This window comes from Asterias rubens, chromosome 13 (genome assembly GCF_902459465.1).
Source record: "Asterias rubens chromosome 13, eAstRub1.3, whole genome shotgun sequence".
In the NCBI taxonomy this organism is placed as follows: Eukaryota; Metazoa; Echinodermata; class Asteroidea; order Forcipulatida; family Asteriidae; genus Asterias; species Asterias rubens.
In genome coordinates, this window is record NC_047074.1 from 12,515,780 (window position 1) to 12,540,103 (window position 24,324).

The window sequence follows — 24,324 nt, forward strand, 5'->3', positions numbered from 1 at the left end:
CCAATTGAACTTTAAGATGTGTGCCACTTTATATTCAATTGCATGCAACACATTCAGTTAGGGGCAACCAGAAATTTTAAAAGGAAATTGCTAAAAGAAAATTATTCAGAAATGTCTCGGAGTCATGAACGTTTACCAGACAGAATTTTTTTTATGATCAAGTGGTTGAAACCAAAAATAAAAACTAATGGTAGCTGCTTCCTTTTCTTTTCTTCTAGATTTACAAAAGTTATTAGTTTTGTTTCAAAACCTACATTATAGTGTAGTCTTAGTCGGAATATCATACAAAAGAGATTCAAAATATAAGGAAACTAAAGAATTCCTGCTGTATGGTCATTCAATACCATCAAACTATGCCAGAGTGCAATATCATAGCTCATAATGTACCAATATAGTACACAGTCAACCCTCCTACTGTCTGACCACTCAATATCATCCACCATGGTTATGTATAATAGTTAAACAATGCAAGCTTGCAATTTGTTATTAAGTGGCGAATGCATACACAGTACACATTCATAATAGTACAACAATGCAAGCTTGCACTTTGTTATTAAGTGGTGAATGCATACAAAGTACACAGTCAACCCTCTTACTGTCTGCCCATTCAATATCATCCACCATAATTGTCAAACTATGCCAGCCTGCAATATGATGTCAAGTGGGAATGCATCTTCACAGTACACAGTCAACCCTCCTACTGTGGGGCTGTTCAATATCATCCACTGTGGTTTTGAATGACTGATAAACTATACTAGCCTGCAATATGATATCAAGTGGTGAATGCATCTACGCAGTACACAGTCAACCCTCCTACTGTGTGGCTGTTAAATATCATCCACTGTGGTTTTGAATGACTTATAAACTATACTATAGCCTGTAATATGATATCAAGTGGTGAATGCATCTACACAGTACACAGTCAACCCTCCTACTGTGTGGCTGTTCAATATCATCCACTGTGGTTTTGAATGACTTATAAACTATACTAGCCTGTAATATGATATGAAGTGGGAATGCATCTACACAGTACACAGTCAACCCTCCTACTGTGTGGCTGTTCAATATCATCCACTGTGGTTTTGAATGACTTATAAACTATACTAGCCTGCAATATGATATCAAGTGGTGAATGCATCTACGCAGTACAGTCAACCCTCCTACTGTGTGGCTGTTAAATATCATCCACTGTGGTTTTGAATGACTTATAAACTATACTATAGCCTGTAATATGATATCAAGTGGTGAATGCATCTACACAGTACACAGTCAACCCTCCTACTGTGTGGCTGTTCAATATCATCCACTGTGGTTTTGAATGACTTATAAACTATACTAGCCTGTAATATGATATGAAGTGGGAATGCATCTACACAGTACACAGTCAACCCTCCTACTGTGTGGCTGTTCAATATCATCCACTGTGGTTTTGAATGACTTATAAACTATACTAGCCTGTAATATGATATCAAGTGGTGAATGCATATACACAGTACACAGTCAACCCTCCTACTGTGTGGCTGTTTAATATCATCCACTGTGGTTTTGAATGACTTATAAACTATACTAGCCTGCAATATGATATCAAGTGGTGAATGCATCTACACAGTACACGGTCAACCCTCCTACTGTGTGGCTGTTCAATATCATCCACTGTGGTTTTGAATGACTGATAAACTATGCCAGTCTGCAATATGATATCAAGTGGTGAATGCATCTACACAGTACACAGTCAACCCTCCTACTATACCACCTACCATAGAGGAAGCTCCTACTGACCATTTAATATCATCCATTTGATTTTCAAAACAGAAAAGGGAAAACAAAATGTCTTCATAGGGGAAACCTAAAAACTGGATGCTCCAAAAGGATTTTTTTGCACAAAGTCTATGTGAGGTTCTTAACTTCAGGGACAAAGACAAGAACGAAAAATGTCTCCACAGCCGAAAGCCAAAAAATAAAATGTGTGTGCTCGCACTTTTCACTCTGTGATATTCTCTGCTTACACTGTAAGGGCACTCAGCAGTAAACAACAGCTACTTGTACATTAGCTGTGTAAGAAAAGAGTTCTTATTGCGGCATTGTGCGGCCAAAAGCAAAACTCTTCGCCGCACAATTCATGTTATAAACAATCGTCAATACTAATTCGTTAACAAGAGACGAAAATTGTATAACATAATCAAATTAAAATTATGGTTCAGGGATCACAGATTGATAATCTTATGATTTATTAAATTTGCAGCATTAGTTGAACTTGAATTAAGCATTGTAGTATTAGCATTGTAGTGGAGCATGTTGTAGGACTAGCATTTAAGTAAGCTGCCCTGTCAAGGACAGCCAGAAACAAAATCTTTCATAATTTGATTTAAAGGGTGGCTGCAATGTTTTGTTTTCTTCTCATTTAAACGATTAAAGATGACTTTTTAAACCTAAAATATTGTTTTATATTTTTCATTAAATGTGCAAGTATTTTTAAAATGGTTTTCAAGAGATAAGGGGAACCCACCCCGCCCCTAAAAGGGAGCCTTCATTTGCATAAACGTGACGTCATGTCGGTAACCCGAGCCGGAGGGCCCCCTGGCTGTGTGCATATAGAGACGTGTGCACTGTGTGTGGCCTGGTACCTAGGCGCGTGTATTTAGGGACCAGACTCTTTATGCCGACGATATGTTTGAATTCCCGACATGACGTCAATGGTAGGGGGGCGGTAACAATCCACAAAAGGGGGGGGGCATGACTTATTCGGGATAAACAAAACACATTTCAGTGATGGTCAATACATAATCAGAAATAAATGACAGCAAAATTAACTGTTTTATTTGAATTCACTGCAGCATCCCTTTAAACAAATTCAGAATGTACTTTATAAAATACAGAGTTCCAACGAGGATTTTATCAAAAATGTGACACATTCTGTACCCAAAGTTTGGCCTGAGCCACCCTAAATTGAATGAGGTTTTCAGAATGTTTTATACACGTGTTTATCTTGGTTTATCTTGGTTTCAAAATCCCTTCTGTGCAATTGGGATAATTCTATATGGATTTTTTTCATGATTTGTAAACAATTTGATCTTAAGTAAAGTAAAAAAAAAAAAAAAGTAAAAAACTAAAAAAATAAAATAAAAAAAGTTTTCTTTTTAATCAAACCCCCCAACACATCCTCAAGTTACAGAACATTTTTTTTCTTTTCTTTTTTAAACATCAACAATTATGAATGACCCCAAGTACATTTGCATACACATGTTTATCCAAAATAATTCACGGGCACAAGAAAACCTGAATTTCCGATTGTTATTTCAGGTGGGAATTTTAAGTGATAATATCTAAATGTTTTTGAGGAAAGTCTGGATTGAAACAAAATAAAAGTCGATTGATTTTTTTTGAACAGCAAGGTCCTGAGAAATTTAATTAGCAGCCGGGCCAGGCAGGAAATTTCCGTTTTTTCTTGATTGCCTGTGGGAATGTATGCGCTTGTTTTGAATTAAAGATCACTTGAATTTGAAAATGTTACGTTGTGCAAAATGTTATTTTATGCATACATGTTTGGTAATTCTAAGACCAGTATTCTCACTTGGTGTATCCCAACATACATGTATGCATAAAATAACAAACCAGGGTTCTTTGTTTTGCTTCTAATTGTTTTAGTGTACCACCCCCACCGGAGGTTATTTCTGCCCGCCAAGCCAGGTTCCTCAGTACTTTGCTAGGTGTTTTTACATCAATGTATTCTTCTTAAAATTATTGTATTGTTTGGTCTCGTAGAGCCTTTGATTTTGCAATTGTTCAGTGTTTTTTACTAATGTTTCCTGGCGAATAAAATGAAATAAAATTAATTGAAACGGTCATAATTTTTTTTTTAGTGATTACCAAAGGTACACCGTCACTTTAGACAGGTGATAGGCTGTTGACAAAAAAAAACCTGAACTACGAACGCAAAGTTTGAAAGCTTGCGAGCGCGAAAGCTTCAGAGAGGGAAGCCTTTTTCATGCATTTATCTTGGGTTTTGAAAACCCTACTCTGAATTCTGGGCTGTCCCATATACTGTTATCTTCATTTTTTTTATGAATTTGATCGTATATATAAAATATTTTTTAAAAAAATTGTTAAAAGATTTCCGGTTAAAAACAGAGCAATTACAACCCTGACCTTCCCTACGTTCGTGCCAAGAGTTCCCTAGAAGTGGTATGCGATTCCAGCAGATGCACCTGACGTTAGAGTGGTTACAGAGGGACAAGCGATAAGCGCCAAACTCGATGGAGTAGTGCCTAAACGGTTCTCTCAACACGGACCAACAAGAACACATAAGAGCTCATCAAACAAACTTGAGCAGTTTGTGACGGCCAAACGATCAGGGCTCAATTTCATAAAACCTGTAAGCACAAAACCTGCTTAGCACAGAAAAATTCTACTTAGTAAAAATAGGTTACCAGCCAAAATACCGTACATTTACGGTTGATGTGACTGGCACCCTGCTCATTTCTTGCTTAGCAAAGATATTTGCAAAGCAGAATTATCTGCTAAACCACTTTATGAAATTTGGCGCTGATCTGAGGGTGCTTTTAAATCAATCAAGCGTCAGCTTCAAGATGAAGCCTCTAGATAATTATTTTGTTTTCCCGCACTCTCCTTCAAACTATTTTTAGCGCTGATTTGTTTACATTTAATTGTTTGTTCTTACATTGTTTACTATTTTTCACTAGGGTATGAAAATAAATGCTTAAATTGACAATTAAAATCTGAATGTCTAGACGAAAGCTTCAAAAGTTTGAATATTTTTTTCAGAGGAAAATAAGAGGAATTAAAAAAACTATAGGCATATTGAAAGGTAGTAAAATCTATGCCACATGTTTGACATTGGTTTAGTTGTCAATACAGGATTGGAATTACATGGACGGCACACGGAGGCCATGACCTCTGTTGCCCTGGGCGCAATTGCATAGAGCTGCTAAGCACAAAAATTTCTTCCTTGGTAAAAACAGGATTACCAACCAAATTTCAATTTGTTGCATATTCCTTGTTACTGGCATTCAGCTGTTGTTTGCTTATCGTGAAACTCACGTTGAAATTTGGTTGGTAATCATGTTTTTATCAAGGAAGAAATTTCATGCTAAGCAAATTTTTGTGCTAAGCAGCTCTATGAAATTGGGCCCTGGGCCCCTGATCTTGGCCTTGGTGGCCCTTTAGAAGTTACTCATAGACTTTTAAGATTTAACAATTGTAATTCCCTTTTGATGAAAAACACAAAGTTAATGGCCTTGCCCTTTTCAGGATGAAATTCCAGGCGAGTGAAACTGTTGCCCCGTTCTCAGCCTTTGTGCTCCTTCAAGGTTTGCCATAGACTGACAGATTTTCAAATGGAAATGCGCTTAGCGAAATCGAAATGGCCTTGCCCTTTTAAAGATGAAATTCCAGGTCATTGAAAATCTATGTGAATAACCCGTTTTAAAAATCCCTTTCATAAAAAAAAAACCCAACCCCAAAACAGGAATACACAACCAAATACACATAAATTATATTTTTTAGTAAACATACTAAACAGAGCCTGAGGAAATTTCCAAAAGTACTCCGGGAAATCTCATGGGACAACTGATTGCAGATTGGTCACTAAGGTATGGTCATGGTAGGGTGTTAACAGAGCGGTGAGACTTAATGTGTCGGAACATGATTTCATATTTATTAGACCGAGGACAAAACAGAAAAGGAAACACAAAAGGTTTCCATTTATAGAGAGACTGAGCTGCTTCACAGGGAATTGTGTGTACAAAGTCTATGGGAAGTTCTTCACTACAAGAACAAAGGAAAGAATAAAAAGATGTCTCGACAAGGATGTACAAATAGTTCTTATGTGTGTATGGGTTTAGGATCATTATAAACTTTGTCTTTCATTGCGTGTGACATTCATTGTCAAAACCTGGCACTAAAGACTAAGGGCTCCACAAGGAATTGTGTGTATAAAGTCTATGGGAATTTCTTCACTACAGGAACAAAGGAAAGAATAAAAATATGTCTCGACAAGGATGTTAAAATAGTTCTAATGTGTGTATGGGTCTAGGATCATTATAAATTTGTCCTTCATTGCGTGTGACATTCAACAACAAAACCTGGCACAAAAGACTGGGGGGGGGGGGGGCTCCACAAGGAATGTTGTGTACAAAGCCTATGGTATTAAGTTCTTCACTAAAGGAACAAAGAAAAGAATAAAAAGATGTCTCGACAAGGATTTAAAAAATAGAGTGTGTGTCTGGGGCTAGGATCATTAGAAACTTTGTCATTCATGGCGTGTGACATTCAAAGTAAAAACCTAGCACTTCCTGCCAAAACTCAAAACTGGGTTATCAAATAAATGAAAATAAGGGCAGTAATTAATAAAATAATAATAATAGATAATATTTTTAAAGATCCTTTTACAAAAGTTACAAAGCACTGTACATAACTAACGCGGTCGGCCATATATGGGAGTCAAATGGCCGACCGTGTTAGTTCGCAAAGTAAAAGCAAATCCACGCAATTTCGAGCAAATTTTTTCGGGATCATTGTATTATACTTTTAAAACATCTTTCTAACCATGCATTTTATAACAAATGGTTACAAACGCTTTTCAAAGACCAACTAGACTGATCCAAGGCAACGTGTTTCTTTAACATTAACCTGGCATACATTGTCTAGCAAAAATGACTATGGGCCTCTTTAAACACCACTTTTCAACTTGCCGTGTGCTGTAGGCTACTAAATTACATAATGCAAAGTAAAATGCTTATATTTCAAATGCATTTACAATGGACGAGCAAAGGCTAGATACATCAAATGCATGTTTAGGTGAGATGTTAAACTACTTATGAAACTAGATGTTTGGATACGCAGCAGTATCAAATTCCACAAACGGGGAGCAACTTCTCCCTCAACTTCTTTTGTGTTTTTTAGTATGTTAGAGCTGACCAGTGGTTTTAAATTGAATGTTTAATTAATTTGTTTGTTCTTGCTTCATTTTTATTTATTTTTGCTTTAGAGGGTTTTAAAGGCAGTGGACACTATTGGTAGTTTCTCAAAATAATTATTAGCATAAAACCTTACTTGGTGACGAGTAATGGGGAGAGGTTGGTGGTATAAAACATTGTGAGAAACGGCTCCCTCTGAAGTGACACAGTTTTCGAGAAAGAAGTAATTTTCCACGAATTTGATTGCGAGACCTCAGATTTAGAACTTGAGATCTCGAAATCGACCATCTAAACGCACACAACTTCGTGTGACAAGGGTGTTTTTTCTTTCATTATTATCTCGCAACTCCGATTGAGCTCAAATTTTCACAGGTTTGTTATTTTATGCATATGTTGAGATAAACCAAGTGAGAAGACTGGTCTTTGACAATTACCAATAGTGTCCACTGTCTTTAAGTCCATTTGTGTTGGGCTTTTAGATTATTGTCCCTGCGTCCTAGATTTTGTGAATAATGTCAACAGATGAAAAATAAGATACAAATACAAAAGTTTAGAGGCACTAGATGATCGTAGACCAAGACGAGCAATAGAGGGATAAATAAATGAGGTACAACATGTTGCCAGGGGCTAAGCCATTGAGGGCTCGTTAAATTCACAGACATTTGTTTTTAAGAAATTGGACTCAAACAGGAAGCCAGTCAAGAGATTTATAAACAAAGATATTAACAAACAAGATCTTGAAGTTGTGTATTTTTATAACACCATTCCCAATAATCCGCTAACCCTTTTGTTTTTAAACTGAGAACTGTATCCACAATATATAAAGGAGGTACAAGTTCATCAGAAGTATCAAATCAAGAAGGATTTACGGGGCGAGAAAAAAACATGCACAATACAATCAACCAATTCCCAGAAAACGACACCTGCAGAAAATACATCATTCTGACACAAAGACCTGATTTGATGAAGAAACATTTCCCAAGATGAATCGTAAAGGAGTAAATGTTGACATTTGTGAATTGATGGATTTGATGCTCAAACGAGGACATCCCAGTCTATGGTTTATCCAGGACTTTTTCTTAAATCTAGGTTGAGTTGAGTGATCCACGACGGATTTAGCACGGGGGGAGGGTAAAGTTGGATTAACATGATTCTGGTTTTTCTGGATTAAAGGCACTGGACATGTTTGGAAATTGTCAAAGACCATTATTCTCACTTGATGTATCCCAACATAAGCATAAAATAACAAATCTGTGAAAATTTTGACATAATTGGTTATGGAAGTTGCAAGAGAATAACGAAAGAAAACACCTCCTTGTTGCACAAAATGTGTGTGCTTTCAGATGCCTAAAGTCTTTTATTATTTGAGTGACAAATTACTTCTTTCTCAAAAACTTTGTTACTTCAGAGGGAGCCATTTCTCAACATGTTTTATACTATCAACAGCTCTCCATTGCTCGTTAGCAAGTAAGGTTTTATGCTAACAATCATTTTAAGTAACTAACAACAGTGTCCAGTGCCTTTAAGGTGAGTGTCGTCTAAGAATCAAGCTACAAATAGTCATAGACACACTGAACAGGAAGTTTGCATTTGATAAATTCCCTTTAGATTCCAAATTCCTGTTAGTGCCCTGCATTTTTCTGAGACAAATCTCACCAGAAGCAAGTGTAAACTGAAACTGCTGTACGCTGTACACACTGTACCAGAAAAATACCAGAAAAATACATTTACTTGTTCTGCTTACCAAATGACTTTGTTGCTAAGTAAATTAGCCCCTTTTTTAAATCACACTCACAATGGGAGACTTCGGGGACTAGGCATCTCTACTTTATCATTTTTGATTTTTTGTTTACAGATGTTTTTTTCAAACAGATTTTTTTCTTCAGATTTAGTCTTTTCTACAACTGACTTAATTTGTTTAAGTGGGCGTGGGTTAGTGGATCAGTCTATTCCACAAAAGGTGAAGGTCTTTACCTGTTCCATTGAGGGGTAACAAATGATCCATGGAGAGACAACCAATGAGTTATGTTGCTAGGCAACAGCTACAGCGGGAGGGGCTTAGTGGATCAGTCCATTATAGAAAAAGGTGATGTTTCTTACCTGTTCCATGGAGGGGCAACCAATGATTTGCTGATCCTCCTCCGTGTAGTTCTCCTTGACGATGGCTTCTAGCTGCTGGTAAGCTTGCTGGATGTTTCCCTGCCGTTAAAAAAAACCAAAAAATCTTGAAGTAAAGTACGAATAGTTCAAGGCCCAATTCAAGCTGTCTTGGCCACAGGTGTTGAAGGCACTGCAGACTTGAAGCGTGGATGGTCAGAAAATTTTGCTTGATAACTGTCTGCTAAGCAAAAATGAGCAGGATATCAGTCACAAACTCAATATGTGACTTGGTAGTTTGGTTGGTAACCAGATTCTGGTAAGCATAATTTTGTTGTGCTTAGCAACTTTTTGTGTTAGAATTAGGACCTGGCCGGAAGGTATAAGGAAGTTAAGAGTGCTAGTGGTTAGCGAGTTTGAGCTATGCACAGCTATGCGTTGTGTAAAGATCGATTCTATTAGGAACTTTACATAGGACGAAAATGAAAATGTTGATTATTGAAAAGACTGCCGTTTTTAATGCACAACTAAATGCACAACGACTCGCTGTGCAAAGATGGTGTATACTATTACAAACTAAACATACATGTAAGATGAAAATGTTAATCATGATTGTTATGATGGGACCTTCATAAAAACTGTGACATTGTGGGGGCTTTGATTAAACGCATAACGCAATCAGTTACAAATGCACATTTTTTGTTTACTTCTTCTATTTAAAAATGTATTAACAGGTCATAAGAAATGGGGCCGTTTTTTTATTTTTCTGGTCAACGCAGGAAGTGGCCAACATTCAAATGAGGCGTCACTTGGGAGTAAACCGTAGGCTCGTACATTATGCATTTCCTATTAAAAATACCGGCCATTGATTAGCAACGAATTAATATTTAAAGGTAGCAAATTATTTCTTTCTTTCATTAAAAATGCCTGCCCTTGATAAGCAACGAACTAATATTTAAAGGTAGCAAATTATTTGTTTCTTTCATAAAATTGTTTTACTAATTTCTCAAAAACAACAGAGAAGCTTTTTACCAATATTATGTTCAAACCGTGTAAGTTTAAAAGTTTAATGTAATTCTGTGGAATTTTTAAGAAGAAGCTATAAATAAATTGTAACCTTGCGGGTACAACCATGTGTTAATCTCTTTTGTTGGAGTGTTGGCTCTGAAAAGTGCAGGTGTGTTCTTGATGCTACGAACAGTATACTCTGCTCGTCTATAGGAAGAAAGAACTTGTGTCTTGTGTCGTAAAAAAAAGTACCCAACCCCTTTAAAGGAGACCTACCTTGACGGGTCTGAAGAGTATATACTCCGTGTCTTTATTGGCCAAGTAGAGAGACATACTCCGGAACATTGCTGGTAACCTGGACTTCACCTGCCTATAGGTGGCGCCAACCACCTCATGAACTTTCTCTGAAAATAAAAGACACAATGAAAGGGTGTGTTCTTTGCCAAAGTGGCAAGTTTATATTGCAGTAATTCAACATAAAATGGTTGCGGTAGCCGCTGCTAATATATAACCTCGTTCGTACAGTGTTTCTGAACTAAGCCACATTTTAAGACTTCAAATTTGTGAACTGAATCTCCTTTGGAGAATCTTAAGGTCTTCTCTTCAAAAACAGAACTGAGTGAAGCTCTAAACATTTGTTAATCCAGACGATGGACACCGAGCTCCTCCACACGATTTTTCCAAAATATTTTCAAAATAAAAACCAAAAAAGTACCTGCAGTTGCGAATGGTTGTTTCCTGAGAGATGCTTGCGGTGCTTCGTCTTGTTTGTTCATGCTGGTGATGACGGTTGCCTGGAAAGTAAACAAAGAATGTAACATTAATCAATCCCTGCTCCTGAGGAGATTTACCAACAAATTAAACCACTGGGTTTGTCTTTAAGTTTAGTAATAATAATAATAATTTATTCATTTATATTGCGCCCATTCAATAAAATGTACACAAGGACATAACAAAATAATTATAAAAATATCAAAAATTTACAACAGGAAAAAGTGAGGAAAATATACAGTAATCCATACAAAAGAAAATACAAGAACCTTACAGGACTATCCAAAGAGTAAAATTGCATAACATTAAGACAGTAAACCCAAATAACTTAGTAAAGGACTTGTATGCAAGTCACCATACACATAAGGCCTGAAGGCCACTTCAAGGTATGGGCCATATTTTTGACCGCGTGAGAGCGCTCTCAATCACTTCCGGGGGTATATTCATTCATACCCAAAACAGTTATTAAAGATTGGAACACATAACCACCACAGACATCTAATCCATCACGGCCAATAAGACTTTTAAAGGAGCCGTTATAATCCACCTCTAAAACAAATTGAAACTACGGCGCAACACTAGTGACAGAACGCCTATTAATCTGTGCAGGGCGAATCGCGTATACCCCCGGAAGTGATAAAAGTACTATTTATAGCACCCTCGCGCATTGGGGTACAATCAACTATTTTTCCATGGGCCATTGCCACCTACTCCTGGTCCTGAAACAGGGTTACCCCTATAGACCGTTCAAATATCTGCCCTACAAGATGGCGTCTGTGCGTGTGTACGTGGGTGTGTGCGTGCATGTGCCGTAGAAATCTAACCGGGACCGTGCGTGCTGCGTGCTTCATTGATGTACGCATTTGGACGCGCATACGGTTTGACATACAAGATGGCGACTTTTATAGCAAAAAAAGGGCTAATTCAATGCGGTCTATACAGTCCATACGAATGTAGGCTTGGGTATCATCCATCAGAAGCCTGGCTGGTAGAGCTGAAAGCACTACCTCCCCAACTTTTACAAAGCAACCATGGTTAAGCGTCTTGCTTAAGGACACAAGTGTAACAACCGGGACGCGAACCCCCCCACTCCAACTGATGTTAATTGCAGGGAGGCATATATCATTTAAGTCCCCAATAAAATGATATTGAGAGGCCAGAAAGTAGGAGGGTTGACCCTGTACCGTGATTAAACTGCAGACTTGCATAGTTTCACGTTAACAAGAATAACAAAACTAACCTTAGTAAGGAATGAGTAGAGTTCTGATACGAGGGAGTCCGCGACGAGCTTGATGAATCTCTCACACGTCTTCTTCAGTTGCGTATCCACGTCTTTCTTAGAGTCAAGAAAATGCTCGGTGACGTTGGGGGCGCCCTTTCAAGAGAGCAAAAAGGTAAACAAGCTAAATGGGAGACTTTCTGGGACGATAGAGGGCAGCAGACTTACCGGGTAAATCCATTGTTCTCAGAATTATGCGCATGTTCAGAACTACGTAAACAATGGAAATTTACCCGGTATGTCTGCTGCCACCTAGCGTTGGAAAGTCTCCCATTAAAGTTGGTCAATATAATCTTTACACTGAAGAACAAAGTAATGCCTCAAATGAACCAGGGAGCTGCTAAGCATAAAAGTTTGCTAAGCATGAAATTTCTTCCTTGATGAAAACAGGATTACCAACCAAATTTCCACGTGATTTTCAGGATAAGCAAACAACAGCTGAATATCAGTAACAAGCAATATGCAACAAATAGAAATTTGGTTGGTAATCCTATTTTTATCAAGAAAGAAATTTCATTTTTTTGTGCTTTAGCAGCTCTATGAAATTGGGCCCTGATGCTGTAGGTCTCCACATTGGTAGTTTTCTAAAAAGATGAAAGTTCATCTGGGTTTTTGGAGCACATACACGAGGCCGAGAATAGAAATAAGTGAAGTGTCATGAGACCAGGCACAAGGACAGTGATTGTTATTGCTTCTCTGCACACAGGAGTACAACTTTTGTTAAGACACTGAATCTGACCGTAAAATGTCAAGAAATTCTATAGTTTGACTTCTCAACCTAGGTATAAGTGACAAGTTTTGTATAATATGTGAAATTAGAATTCACTGTTGCAAACTGCTTACCAACCAAAAATACCTTAAATGCACAAAATAGTTAATGGCCTGACGTCTTCACCCTAGCAGCGTCTTTCTTTAAAAAGGCTAAATGAGCCTTCGACCCTAGCAGACTCTTTCTCGAAGGTCATCCTTCGAAACTGACTCTTTAAGGGTTGAAACGTCAATCCATTCACTTTTTTTTTAGGTTCTGTCTATAAAGCCAGAATTATGCAAAAATTTTATTTATGGGTTGATTTTAAGAAAATAATTTTTGTTTTTATGTCGATGGCGGGAAAGTAGTCAATCTTTTTTTTTTTTTACCTCAAAGAGAAATTCCAGGAATGCATTGTTAGTGTTGAATGAGAGCATCCGTGACCGCTTCCCAAGGAAACTGTAGGCTGCCACTAAATCGGACAAACCAACAGTCGGAAACAAATGATTATTACAAATCAAAGAAGCTCTTGTCTACATATGGTTCTGAAGACTAATTTTAAATTAAAATTAGATAAGATGACTGTACCTCAATACAAACAACATTTTGTAAAATTTAATTCATTATACTAATATCAAATTAAAAAACAAGTTTGATTTTGACATATCTATGCAAACAGAAGAATAATAATAACAGTTATAACAATAATTATAGTAATAATGATAAAAAATATATATATTTATATAGTGTCTTACACTAGGCCTTACAACACTTAACACACACACAAAAATAAATGTTTAAGGCAAAAAGGAACCCATAATACAGAGAATACAATTATAAAACCACATAGAATAAAATGAATACTAAAACAAAACAAAACCAAAAAGGAGCAAAATAGGCTAACACAATAACAAAAGAAGAGAAAATCTAGGATAGAGAAGCAATCATGGTAAGTACCATGCTCTTAAGGACACAAGTGTCATGACCGGGAATCAAATCCACCCTCTGATGATTCTGTTTATTCTGTTAGTATCTATCTAGGGATTTTGTTTTGAAAGGCAGTGGACACTGTTGGTAGATTTAGAATTTGAGGTCTCGACATCAAGCATCTGAAAACACATGGTGCGACAAGGGTGTGTTTTTTTTCTTTCATTATAATCTCGCAACTTCGACGAAATGATTGAGCTGAAATTTTCACAGGTCGAGTCTTTGAAAATTATTGTATTTTTTTCTAATATTATTACTTTTACATTAGAACTTGCGCCCGATGCAGTAGACCGCTCGGCCAAGACAAATAACAAGAATAGATGAAATATAAATCAGATATTACATTTATAAATGATATCAATATATCAATTTTGAGTGGTGTGGGGGGGGGGGGGGGGGGTCACTCAATCAGGATGTGGGATCCTTCTATACAAGTAAATGGGGTAATAAAGGCACTGTACAAACAAAATGAAAAACAAGCATTATCATTATTATAGTGATCAAAATCAAGCACATTAAAATCAATGAAATTCAAACAGCAAATGACTTTATATATCAGAAACACAATGTCATAGAAACAAGTAAATGTACAACAAATGCAAATCAAATGGCAAACAAGTTCAGGAAAAAACCCATAACCATACTCAGAAAACAAGCATTATCATGTTTCATTCAAAATCCAGCACATTAAATCAATGGGAAATCAAACGGCAAATGACTTCATAAATATCCGAAACACAAGGTCAAAAGAACATGGCAATGTACAACAAATGCAAATCAAATCCCAAATCTCTTCACAAAAACCAAAATCCTAAAAGTTTATAATGTAGAAAAAAAGATGAAGGGATGGTACAACACATGAAAAGCAAACAACAAATCTCTTTTGAAATATAGCAAAAAAAAAGGTTGGAAACCCATGTGTCAGCCATGCATAGTGCAAAACGTGCAATGGGGTCATTCCGTGTCAAATCACCCAATGGTTAAACCCTACCCTCTTCAAATTTGCTCAAATTTGGTTTATGGGATAATCGTGGCTCAACAAGCTCAAGTTTCAAATTTCAGCGTGAAAACCGTTTATCGGATGGAGCTGAACTTTTTTTTGGGGGGGGGGGGGGGTGATTTGATACGGAATGACCCAATGCCCAAATTGGCCTCCAAGATGAAGTTCCAAAAGTAAAGGCCAATTTCAACTCATAGGTTCATTCCCGTTTTACCATGTTGACAGGTACGATATTTGGTCCTTGGAAAAAAGTATGACAATTTTCACGAGTACAAGGGCTGACCTAAATTTGGTGTAGGCTTTACTAGACTTTTCAGGCCTTATTAATACAACAAAAATCTGATTTTTATCCAAGGGCAAAACAAAAATTAGAAAGCATAAACTGACCTTTCATCGTTGAGAAATCAAGTGCCGTTTCCTTGATTGAGAACTCTACTTGGAACGGAGCGATCTGCTCCCTCAAGATCAGAAGATGCTTAATGAGAAACAGCAACCCATCCAGCTCAGTCTTAAGAAAGATTGAAAGAAAGAAACATTGTTTTATCTCAAATCCTTTTCCTCGAAGAGCACTAGTGCCTGATGACTAGGGATCTAATTGTTACACTATTTCAAGTTATAAACCACAAGAAAATCTGATTAACACACCCGAGCTCCACCAAGTGAGCTATCCAGCCCTATGTTGGCGGTCTCTTTATAGGTCAATATTTTTGTTAGGGGGTGGCATAGTTTTTTTAAAATATCAACAAAGTAACAAACCACAAGGGAAACTGACAGGATAAATTTAAAATAATGTTGGGTTGAACTAAGACAAATTGACTAGAGCGGAATTTGAACCTGGGACCTCTGAATTTACCTTGCGTTTCTGGATGCCTATTTCAGCTACAACCAAACTCTGTATACAGGATAGCAGTGTCTCTTGCGATAGACCTTGGAAAATTGCTTTCTGCAAAACACCAAACATTAAATTTAAAAAAACACATTTACAAGAAAAACTTAAGTTAGCTAAAAACTAAGACGACGACTAGATCAAGCTACTAAAAATGCTGAGGCCACTTTAAAAACTCACTCTTCAGCAGTGTAGTAAATAACGAGAAGTCCCCTCGATCCACTAAGCGAAAGTAGTAGTCCAAGCTGATTTCATACCTTCCGCCAAGGTAGTAGTTAATAAGCCAAACATGTTTTTTTTTATAACTATGTAGTCACCCAATTCCCCAAACTCTACTTCGCGGCAGTAGAAAGGTCTCCCGAATTCCGAAAAAATCTACTCAGTGGCAGTAAAATACACAGCAAGACAAGTTCTCACAAGAATTTGCTATATAGTCTACTGCCACAGAACTCAAGTTTGTTAGATAGATATTTTTATTTCAACATAAATTTCCCTTGTACCTTCAAACTATGTACTCACATCAATACACCTGTATAACTTAGAGAGACTATCCTCAAACTATGTACTCACATCAATACACCTGTATAACTTAGAGAGACACACTAGCGTCCTCCTAACAGTTGGGTACCACATCCCGTGGAGGTCTGCGGGTGAAAGGTTCGTTGAATGTTGGATCATCTGACTGCTGCTCCGACCTTCAGAACCACCAAAAAAAAAAAATAATAAATAAAATACATCATAAATACACCAGATGGGAAAACCAGAGACTGAACAATTTAAGAAGTAACAGGTCTGACCTACATGTTTTGTAACACATGTAAAAGAACCCAGTGCACGAAAAGAGCAGGTGTTCGCCCCGGTGTTCTGCTAAATGAGCTGTAGCACCTTGTAAACCCTTTAAAAGTGCTACATAAGTGGGTCTCAGAATTCATAACTTCAATAACCTATCTTTTCTGTATAAATGTATACTAAGCGCTGTGAGTACCTTGTAGGAAGATATGTATAAGACTGTAAGATATTATAATGAAAAGGGTAGATGGCCTTAGCTTTCGATCCAATCCGGACCTTCTTCAGAGGCATAAAACAAGTACAAACAAATACATATCCATTTATAGAAAAAGAGAGGGGGAAAGGGATTAAGGAAAGGATCCAGAAAGAAGCGGGAAAGTAACAGCCAATCAAAGTTTCTATTTCAGACACAATATTGGTGGCTATGAACCAATAGGAGTGAAGTGGCGAGGACAAAGGATGTTTAGAATGAAAGGAAGGGTTACAGGACCATAAAAGTGGTAAATGTATTAAGACTGTAAGATATTATTATATTTTCCATGTGTTGGGGCTCTAAGGTGTCTAGCATTGGTGTTCAGGTGGGATGAACAGCCTCTTTTTCCCAACATGTGAGCCAATGTAAGGTTTGCTTCATTTCAAGCCCCTTTTTACACTACCCCGGGGGAAACCCTGAAGAGTAGCAGCCAGCCTTTTCACACTGTGACCCCTTTACCCCCGGTCTGCCCAGCAAATGAGCATACCCTGGGAATAGCAACCCCTACTCTGTAGTAAGCAGTAAAACCCCAGGGGAATTCTTGAAACGTGCAACTGGAACTCCATGGAATAGGGATACAGTGTGAACGTGCCTCGGGGGTAACAGTGGGGTAAAACAGTCCAGGGGCCTCCCTAGGGATAAAAGAAACTGTGTGAAAACCATACAGTTATATATAAGAACTAGAGGGCGCATTGGTGATGCTGCATGCACAAACGCGACGGGACTGCAAGTGGACATGCACGCCATTTTGTAAAATGAACGTTGTACGTGGGTTGACCGTGAAATACGCGTCGTGGGTGTTGATAAATACACGGTATGCGATGCTGTTTTGTCAACTTGCAAAATGGCCGCATATGCATGCATGCCGGGCCGCGTATATAGACCAGTGCGCCCTCTAGTTCTTATATATAACTCTATGGTGTTAACTCACTGAGTGATCGTTGAGGAGTGGCTCCATTGACGTTCTCCTGCTGTGCTGGTTGGTCTCCTTGAGGAGGGGAGGCCGGGTCTATCCCGCTAAGTGCTGCCACCTCCTGGCTGGTGGCGGACCCCAAGGAGGAAGCAGAGCTCCTCCTGGACAGCACCTTCTCCCGTTCCTTCTCTTTGATGCTCTCTGAGATGCTCTGAGGATTCAAAGGAGATTCACACAAAAAGAAGTTATTAAGTTTATTTAAAGATTTTTGAGATGACAGAGCAGTCATTTTGGCTCAGTGTTTTCTGTCCCCGCCTTTCACCTCTGTGGACCCTGGTCGATACCATACCCGGAGCTTTGCATGTGGATTTGGTTTTTCACTCCCTACCTTGCTGCATGGTTTCTCACTCTAGGGGTTTTTCTTCGACTTATTAAACTTTGTTCATTGTTTTCTTTACCAAAAAGTCCGAGTGATGTTTCCATTGGGATGCTTTGTCGAATATATAATTCAGATTCAGACATAAAGTGATTTTGCACAAACGCTTCTGTGCTTACTGTATCAAACATTTCTTAAATCTATTCACACACAACACATCCCTTACCTCCATCATTTCTAGTTTTTCTGGATAGGCTAGATCTCCTGGTGCAGGTTTATAGGCTAGAATGTCTGTCTGAACGTAGATGCTTGCTCGATACACAAGGCGTTCTTGAACATCCTCCAACATCTGACGATTCACCATCTCAAAAGCTTTCAGTTCGTCAGCTGTTTATCAAAATAGCAACCACATTATTATCCATGTTATGGCAGCTTTTAAATTCTGATAAAAATTGCCGAAAAGCTTTAGCAGAATGGGATTTGTATACAATGTTCTCTTTGAAAACTGACCCATTAAATGGCAACTGGCTACTGATGTTTTGGTGGCATCAGTTGAATACAGTAACTTGGTGGCAGCAGTGGGATATACATATTTTGGTGGTAGCAATGGGATATACAAATTTTTGTGGCAGAGATAAGATATGAATGATTACTCACGGTTGGTCTGGACATGGTCTTGAAGCATCTCAATTTTAAGGATACTGCAGAGCTCAGCTAATGTCTCAAGGTGATTAATATGAATGATCAGTGGTCTTAAGACGTCGTATAGACTCATGCATAGACCCTCCAGCATGGCGCTAGGAATAAAAGAACAAAATCTGCTCTTACCCAAATATCTGACTTATGTGTATCAACATTCATTAAAGTCTTGTGTCTTACTGGTTGATGTACTTTAAGAATAAAAAGTTTGACTTTACGAGTAATACAAAATCTTGTTTTACTTACTCCAGCTTGTCAGTTTGCCTTGAGAAAAAATGGAAAAACAACTGATATTCGTCCTCACACACATGGACCATGAATGCACAACCGCTACGCACCTGCAACGGAAACACATTAACTCATGTTTAAAAATGGTCTGAAGAAAGAATACAAAGACAAATGATCAACTTTATTGCAAAGCATATCAAACATAGTTTTTCTGGATTTGCAAAGGACATGTTTCCTGTTCACTTAAACTAGCTCCCAAGAAAACCAGAAGATTATGGGAAATATATTTTGCTGGTTTTTCTTTGAGGGTTTATGTGTTCACAAAATGCTTTTGGATTGTTTTTCAGAATATATTTTGCAAAGAATCAAGTTTTTTGCCAGCAAGATTATTGTTGGTAAACAAATAAATAAAAAAAAGCAAATTTTAGAGAATTTTAAAATCTGAAATGAAAACAAAAGATGGTATTTTAATGTTAAAAAGTCGGAGTTCCGACCAAAGACAGAAGAATCTCATCCCCCCTGCATTGTATAAAAATTACAAACAAACAGTTCATTTGCTTTAGAAACAAAAAGTAGCCAAAAACCTTGTTCATGTTTGTGACTTTATGACTTTGTAACAACTTACCAGCGCACAGTGGTCTCTGATGTGCTTAGCAGCCAACTCTTTGACGGCTGCTGTGATGCTTGGTGCTAGAAGCTGATGACGTTTCGCTAGATAAAAATTATGGCAGTCGTCTAGTAATGTCTGGTACCTGATATCAACAAAAACCAACCTCTTATTAAAACCTTTTGAACCTCTGTTCCTTGGACCGGTACCGATTCAGAAATTGAATTAAAATGTTGCTTTGTGTCTTTAATAACTTTCAAATATATATCACCAATCTTATTTTGAAATTTAGAAAAACAAAAGAATTAAATAATTTTGCCAACGATTTGGTCAACTCACTCTGGGCTCTTGTCCAGCCTCAACTCGATCTGTTCCATCATTCCTTTTACCTTAGGCGCGTTACTCCGAAATTTACCATAAAATAGAGTGAAGGCATTATCAGAGGGTGCTACAGGGGATTCCTGGTAAGTGAAAATAAAATAAATAGTCAGGTTTTAGAATATACAGAGATTAATAGAAGAATGGAAGCTTATAAATACAGAATTGTCAAAGGCACATCAGCCGATTTCACAAATTAGGACAAATCACCCGTCCTAACTTAGGATGGGTTCAATGCATCCTAACGTCTTCGGATACGGAACTGAACCCGTCCTAAGTCCTCAGATTAATCCTAAGGACCTATTGCCCCAAAGAGTGGAAGTTCTGGGATGATGAAGCATCATGAACTCATTAGAATGCAGTTGGTGTGTGCTGAGGTGTATGGGTGAATGAGGTCGAATTTTTGTCAGCATTACCAATCCTGTATAATGATTTTAACTGAATTAGCAGACATATACAAATTATAAGAAATTTAATACTTCACTTAAAGGCAGTGGACACTGTTGGTAATTGTCAAAGACTAGCCTTCACAGTTGGTGTATCTCAACATATGCATAAAATAACTAACCTGTGAAAATTTGAGCTCGATCGATCATCAAAGTTGCGAGATAATAATGAAAGAAGAAAACACCCTAGTCACACGAAGTTGTGTGCGTTTAGATGGTTGATTTCGAGACCTCAAGTTCTAAATCTGAGGTCTCGAAATCAAATTCGTTGAAAATTACTTCTTTCTCGAAAACTATGGCACTTCAGAGGGAGCCGTTTCTCACAATGTTTTATACCATCAACCTGTCCCCATTACTCGTCACCAAGAAAGGTTTTATGCTAATAATTATTTTGAGTAACTACCAATAGTGTCCACTGCCTTTAAAGAAAAAGTAGAGTGCGATTAGAGAAATGTCCTTGTCTGGTACCCTACCTTGGTTGGCACAACCTGCTGTGTGGCGTTATGTAGAATGTTAAAAACAGAGGACCTGACTACAGTTAAGGCTTTGGAGAGGCAGTGCTTGAACTTCGCCTGGTAAACTTCAGTCTCCTTATACTGGGGCTGTACAGAAAAGAAAAAGGCTACCAGTGAATTGCTCAAAAAGTTTTATTCTCGTATAAAAGTGATGCAATCAACAAAATTAGTTATATTTCAACCATAGAGCTATATAGTAACCCATGGCATTTTCTCTTATTGAAAAGTGCATTAACCTATGTTGATTAAGTCAGTAAATGTTAGTAAACGGCTTCATTTTTAAATAGCATGCTTGCAATCAAACCACATGAATAACTGTTATGTTGAATTTGACATTGGAGCTGCATTATGAAACTATTAATTTCTTTGGTTGGGTTGGCTGTGCAGTAGGCTACCAAATCCATCAAACTCAATTATTTGGGGATCAGACGTGGTTAAGGATATCATTCTATTGAAAACTACGGATGGGAAAGACAAATTTCAAAGGTAAATTTTTGAAAGGATGCCTAAATAATAACAACAAATGTTCTGTTCTTTCTTTTAGCCCTTTTTCTTCCATCCTGCCTCTGGACACAAGTGTCCCAACCAGGACTTAAACCAGGACTCCCGAGCAAAAACACCAGGGGTTAACTCCATTGTGACCCTTGGCCACGACACGCCAGTGTACATTTTGCCTACACAAGATATTTTTTAAATTGAGTTACTCCAGACAAAACAAACATGCGAATGAAAGTAATGAATCAAAATGAGAGATAATGAATTGTTATTAAGTCTACTAGTTAGTCTGGAAACATGCGAGATGAATTTAGTGAATTTCCCTCACCTTGACGTTTTCACTGTTATCGGAATATGGGTCCTCATATTGCTATTAAATGTGAAGGAACACTCAATGAAAAACTTATATTTGAAAGAAATATGTATTAAGGAAATAAACTATTATAAAGAAGAACAAATTATGAATAAATTTTAAAAATTCCCAAAAGTGTAATTGGTTCAGCCAACATACATTTTTCTAAAAACTTAAATCAATTGACACTGATTTCTGTTGCTTTGATTTCCAAGTAAACAAACACAAATTTTAATGTCGGCATGCTCAAATAAAACAAAAGAAAACAAGAAAACCTCATACCACCTTTGTACATTGGTAATTAAGTTCTCATTTTGTCCACTCAAACAACAACAAAACCACAAAAACATAAAATGTGCTTTATACGTCAATATCTTCCTTTGATCAAAATCTTTACTTACATTGACCGAGATATGAGCGATGCATTCATCCAGTTTCGTCAACATGGGAACAAACGATTCGCTGGTCACAGAGAAGGTGGGCGAACTTAATTTCTGTTAAAATGAAAGGGAAAAGAGGTCGTAAAAACAGAGAGAATTGGAAAAATACAGTCATGTTTTGCGGTTATACATCATCATCATCATCATCATTCTCTTGATCAATCAAGGGGGACGTAGAGCCGCCCAACCAATGCACTCTGCTGCAGATTGCCACAGCTGCCTGGCCCGGGACTCGAAGTCTGGCCCACCCAGATGCTGCGAGGTCAGCCTCTTGGCGGTTATTAGTCAAGAGTAAAAAACATCAATGAGCAGGCCTATATGCTACGTTTTTGTAAGGGCAAGGGCACCAAGGCATTTTCTCCTTGGTGAATGGCACCCTATGAGAAAATAATATATTTCTACTTGAAGGGCACCAAGGCAATGACCGGGGGGCATGAGGGCCACTACCTTCGTTGCCTTCTTGAAGTATCAGGCCTGCAAGAGTGCCCAAGAGATCTCACCTGATTGATTCTTTCAAGTTCGTTGAAGTACGACAATCTGCCACTGATTGTCTCTGCCTTGTTTACAAGTGACGTCTGCAAGACAAAAAGGTTAGAGACATTACAGGACTTAAATCTCTACTTTTCACCCTGTGTTAACGTTATAATAAAACTAGCATGCTATTGTCCACTGCCGTCATGTTAGTCATGTTAGTATAGAAAGGAACGGCATGAGTTGCTAAAGCTACAGTATTCGGTGAGTACTCTTCGGTATACTTATTTCATCAAGCTTGGCAACCGTCTTTTTGTACGATAAAATATCTATGGAGGTTGACACACAAAGTTCTTTCTTGAGATATTAGTAAAACAATGTCGCGTTAATTTTCTTTTTCCAATCATGATGTGACATTGTTTTACACATTTCTCAAAAACTACAGCACCTCAGCAAGTAATATTTTAAGGGAAGCTTTCTACTATCATTATCTCCAAACTGTGTAAGTTTAATGTAAATCTGTGAACATTGTGTTTTGTATCCTACAAAAAGTACATAGACCCTTTAAAGGCAGTGGACACTTTTGGTAATTACTCAAAATAATTCTAAGCATAAAACCTTACTTGGTTAAGAGTAATGGGAAGAGGTTGGTGGTATAAACATTGTGAGAAACTGCTCCCTCTGAAGTGGAGTAGTTTTCGAGAAAGAAGTAATTTTCCACTAATTTGATTTCAAGACCTCAAGTTTAGAATTTGAGGTCTCGAAATCAACCATCTGAAAGCACACAACTTCGTGTAACAAGGGTGGTTTTTTTCTTTCATAGTTATCTTCGCAACTCCGACGACCAATTGAGCTCAAATTTTCACAGGTTTGTTTTTTTATGCATATGTTGTGATACACCAAGTGAGAAGACTGGTCTTTGACAATTACCAATAGTGTCCAGTGTCTGCAGGAAGTGAGTCTGTAAAGTTGATCCTACCTGGTCTTGTAAAGACTCCTCGCACGCCTCATGAAGTGCGTTGGTCTTCGTTGATACGTGGACGTACTGTTTCTGCAGCTCCTCTAGGTGGGTCAGAGCATCTGAGACCTCATCAAGAACTTTGTCACATTGGTCTCGATAGTCCTTCAACTGATCGCAGTAACATCTGTGTGGTAAAATTGTTACAGCAAAAAAAAAAAAAAAAAATCAGACCGGCAACTCTTAATTGCCAAAAAAAAACGAGGAAATGGCCGATCACTCTTTCTAAAGGACAGTGTTTTTTCAGTTTTCTTAATGGCACTATTTAAAAAAAAAAAAAAAAGAGGAAATCAGATGCATGCCTGGAAAATGTATGCAGATTGAAAACTGAAAAGTTTGTAAGTATCCCTTTTTCAAGTTGAGGTTTTGAAAAAAAAAAAAAAATTGAAATTGAAGTAAGACATTTTTTTTAGAATGTCAAAGAAATTTACCTGTACGATATCTCTTCGTCGTGATCCATTTTGCTTTCCACTTTGTTGAACCAGGCGAAGAACTATAACAAACATCAAACAATTTAAATGAAAATTGTCAATTTCGAACAGGGGTGAGATTTGATGAATATGAAAATTCCTGAGAAGTGCCATGGCTTCCAACTGGCTTTGGCATAATTGTTATAAATGCAGGTATGATTTT

At 37.6% G+C, this 24,324-nt stretch overlaps 1 protein-coding gene across 2 annotated transcripts in view; it reads right to left on the reverse strand.

Moving 5' to 3' along the window:
* LOC117298921 (conserved oligomeric Golgi complex subunit 3-like) overlaps positions 1-24,324 on the reverse strand; it is a 42,998-nt gene that overhangs the window by 17,116 nt on the left and 1,558 nt on the right. The window contains exons 3-22 of one of the 2 annotated variants that reach the window (XM_033782302.1): positions 24,123-24,184; positions 23,653-23,818; positions 22,703-22,777; positions 22,164-22,256; positions 21,739-21,780; positions 20,874-21,002; positions 19,916-20,037; positions 19,595-19,721; positions 18,988-19,079; positions 18,700-18,839; positions 18,269-18,429; positions 17,685-17,877; positions 16,282-16,406; positions 15,679-15,768; positions 15,213-15,333; positions 13,228-13,310; positions 12,052-12,186; positions 10,756-10,834; positions 10,317-10,444; positions 9,036-9,134 (exon numbers count right to left, since the gene is read on the reverse strand). In XM_033782302.1, the coding sequence (XP_033638193.1) occupies positions 9,036-9,134; positions 10,317-10,444; positions 10,756-10,834; positions 12,052-12,186; positions 13,228-13,310; positions 15,213-15,333; positions 15,679-15,768; positions 16,282-16,406; positions 17,685-17,877; positions 18,269-18,429; positions 18,700-18,839; positions 18,988-19,079; positions 19,595-19,721; positions 19,916-20,037; positions 20,874-21,002; positions 21,739-21,780; positions 22,164-22,256; positions 22,703-22,777; positions 23,653-23,818; positions 24,123-24,184 (2,262 nt within the window). The remainder of the gene's footprint in view (positions 1-9,035; positions 9,135-10,316; positions 10,445-10,755; positions 10,835-12,051; positions 12,187-13,227; positions 13,311-15,212; positions 15,334-15,678; positions 15,769-16,281; positions 16,407-17,684; positions 17,878-18,268; positions 18,430-18,699; positions 18,840-18,987; positions 19,080-19,594; positions 19,722-19,915; positions 20,038-20,873; positions 21,003-21,738; positions 21,781-22,163; positions 22,257-22,702; positions 22,778-23,652; positions 23,819-24,122; positions 24,185-24,324) is intronic. The other variant, XM_033782303.1, reaches the window with a different exon arrangement.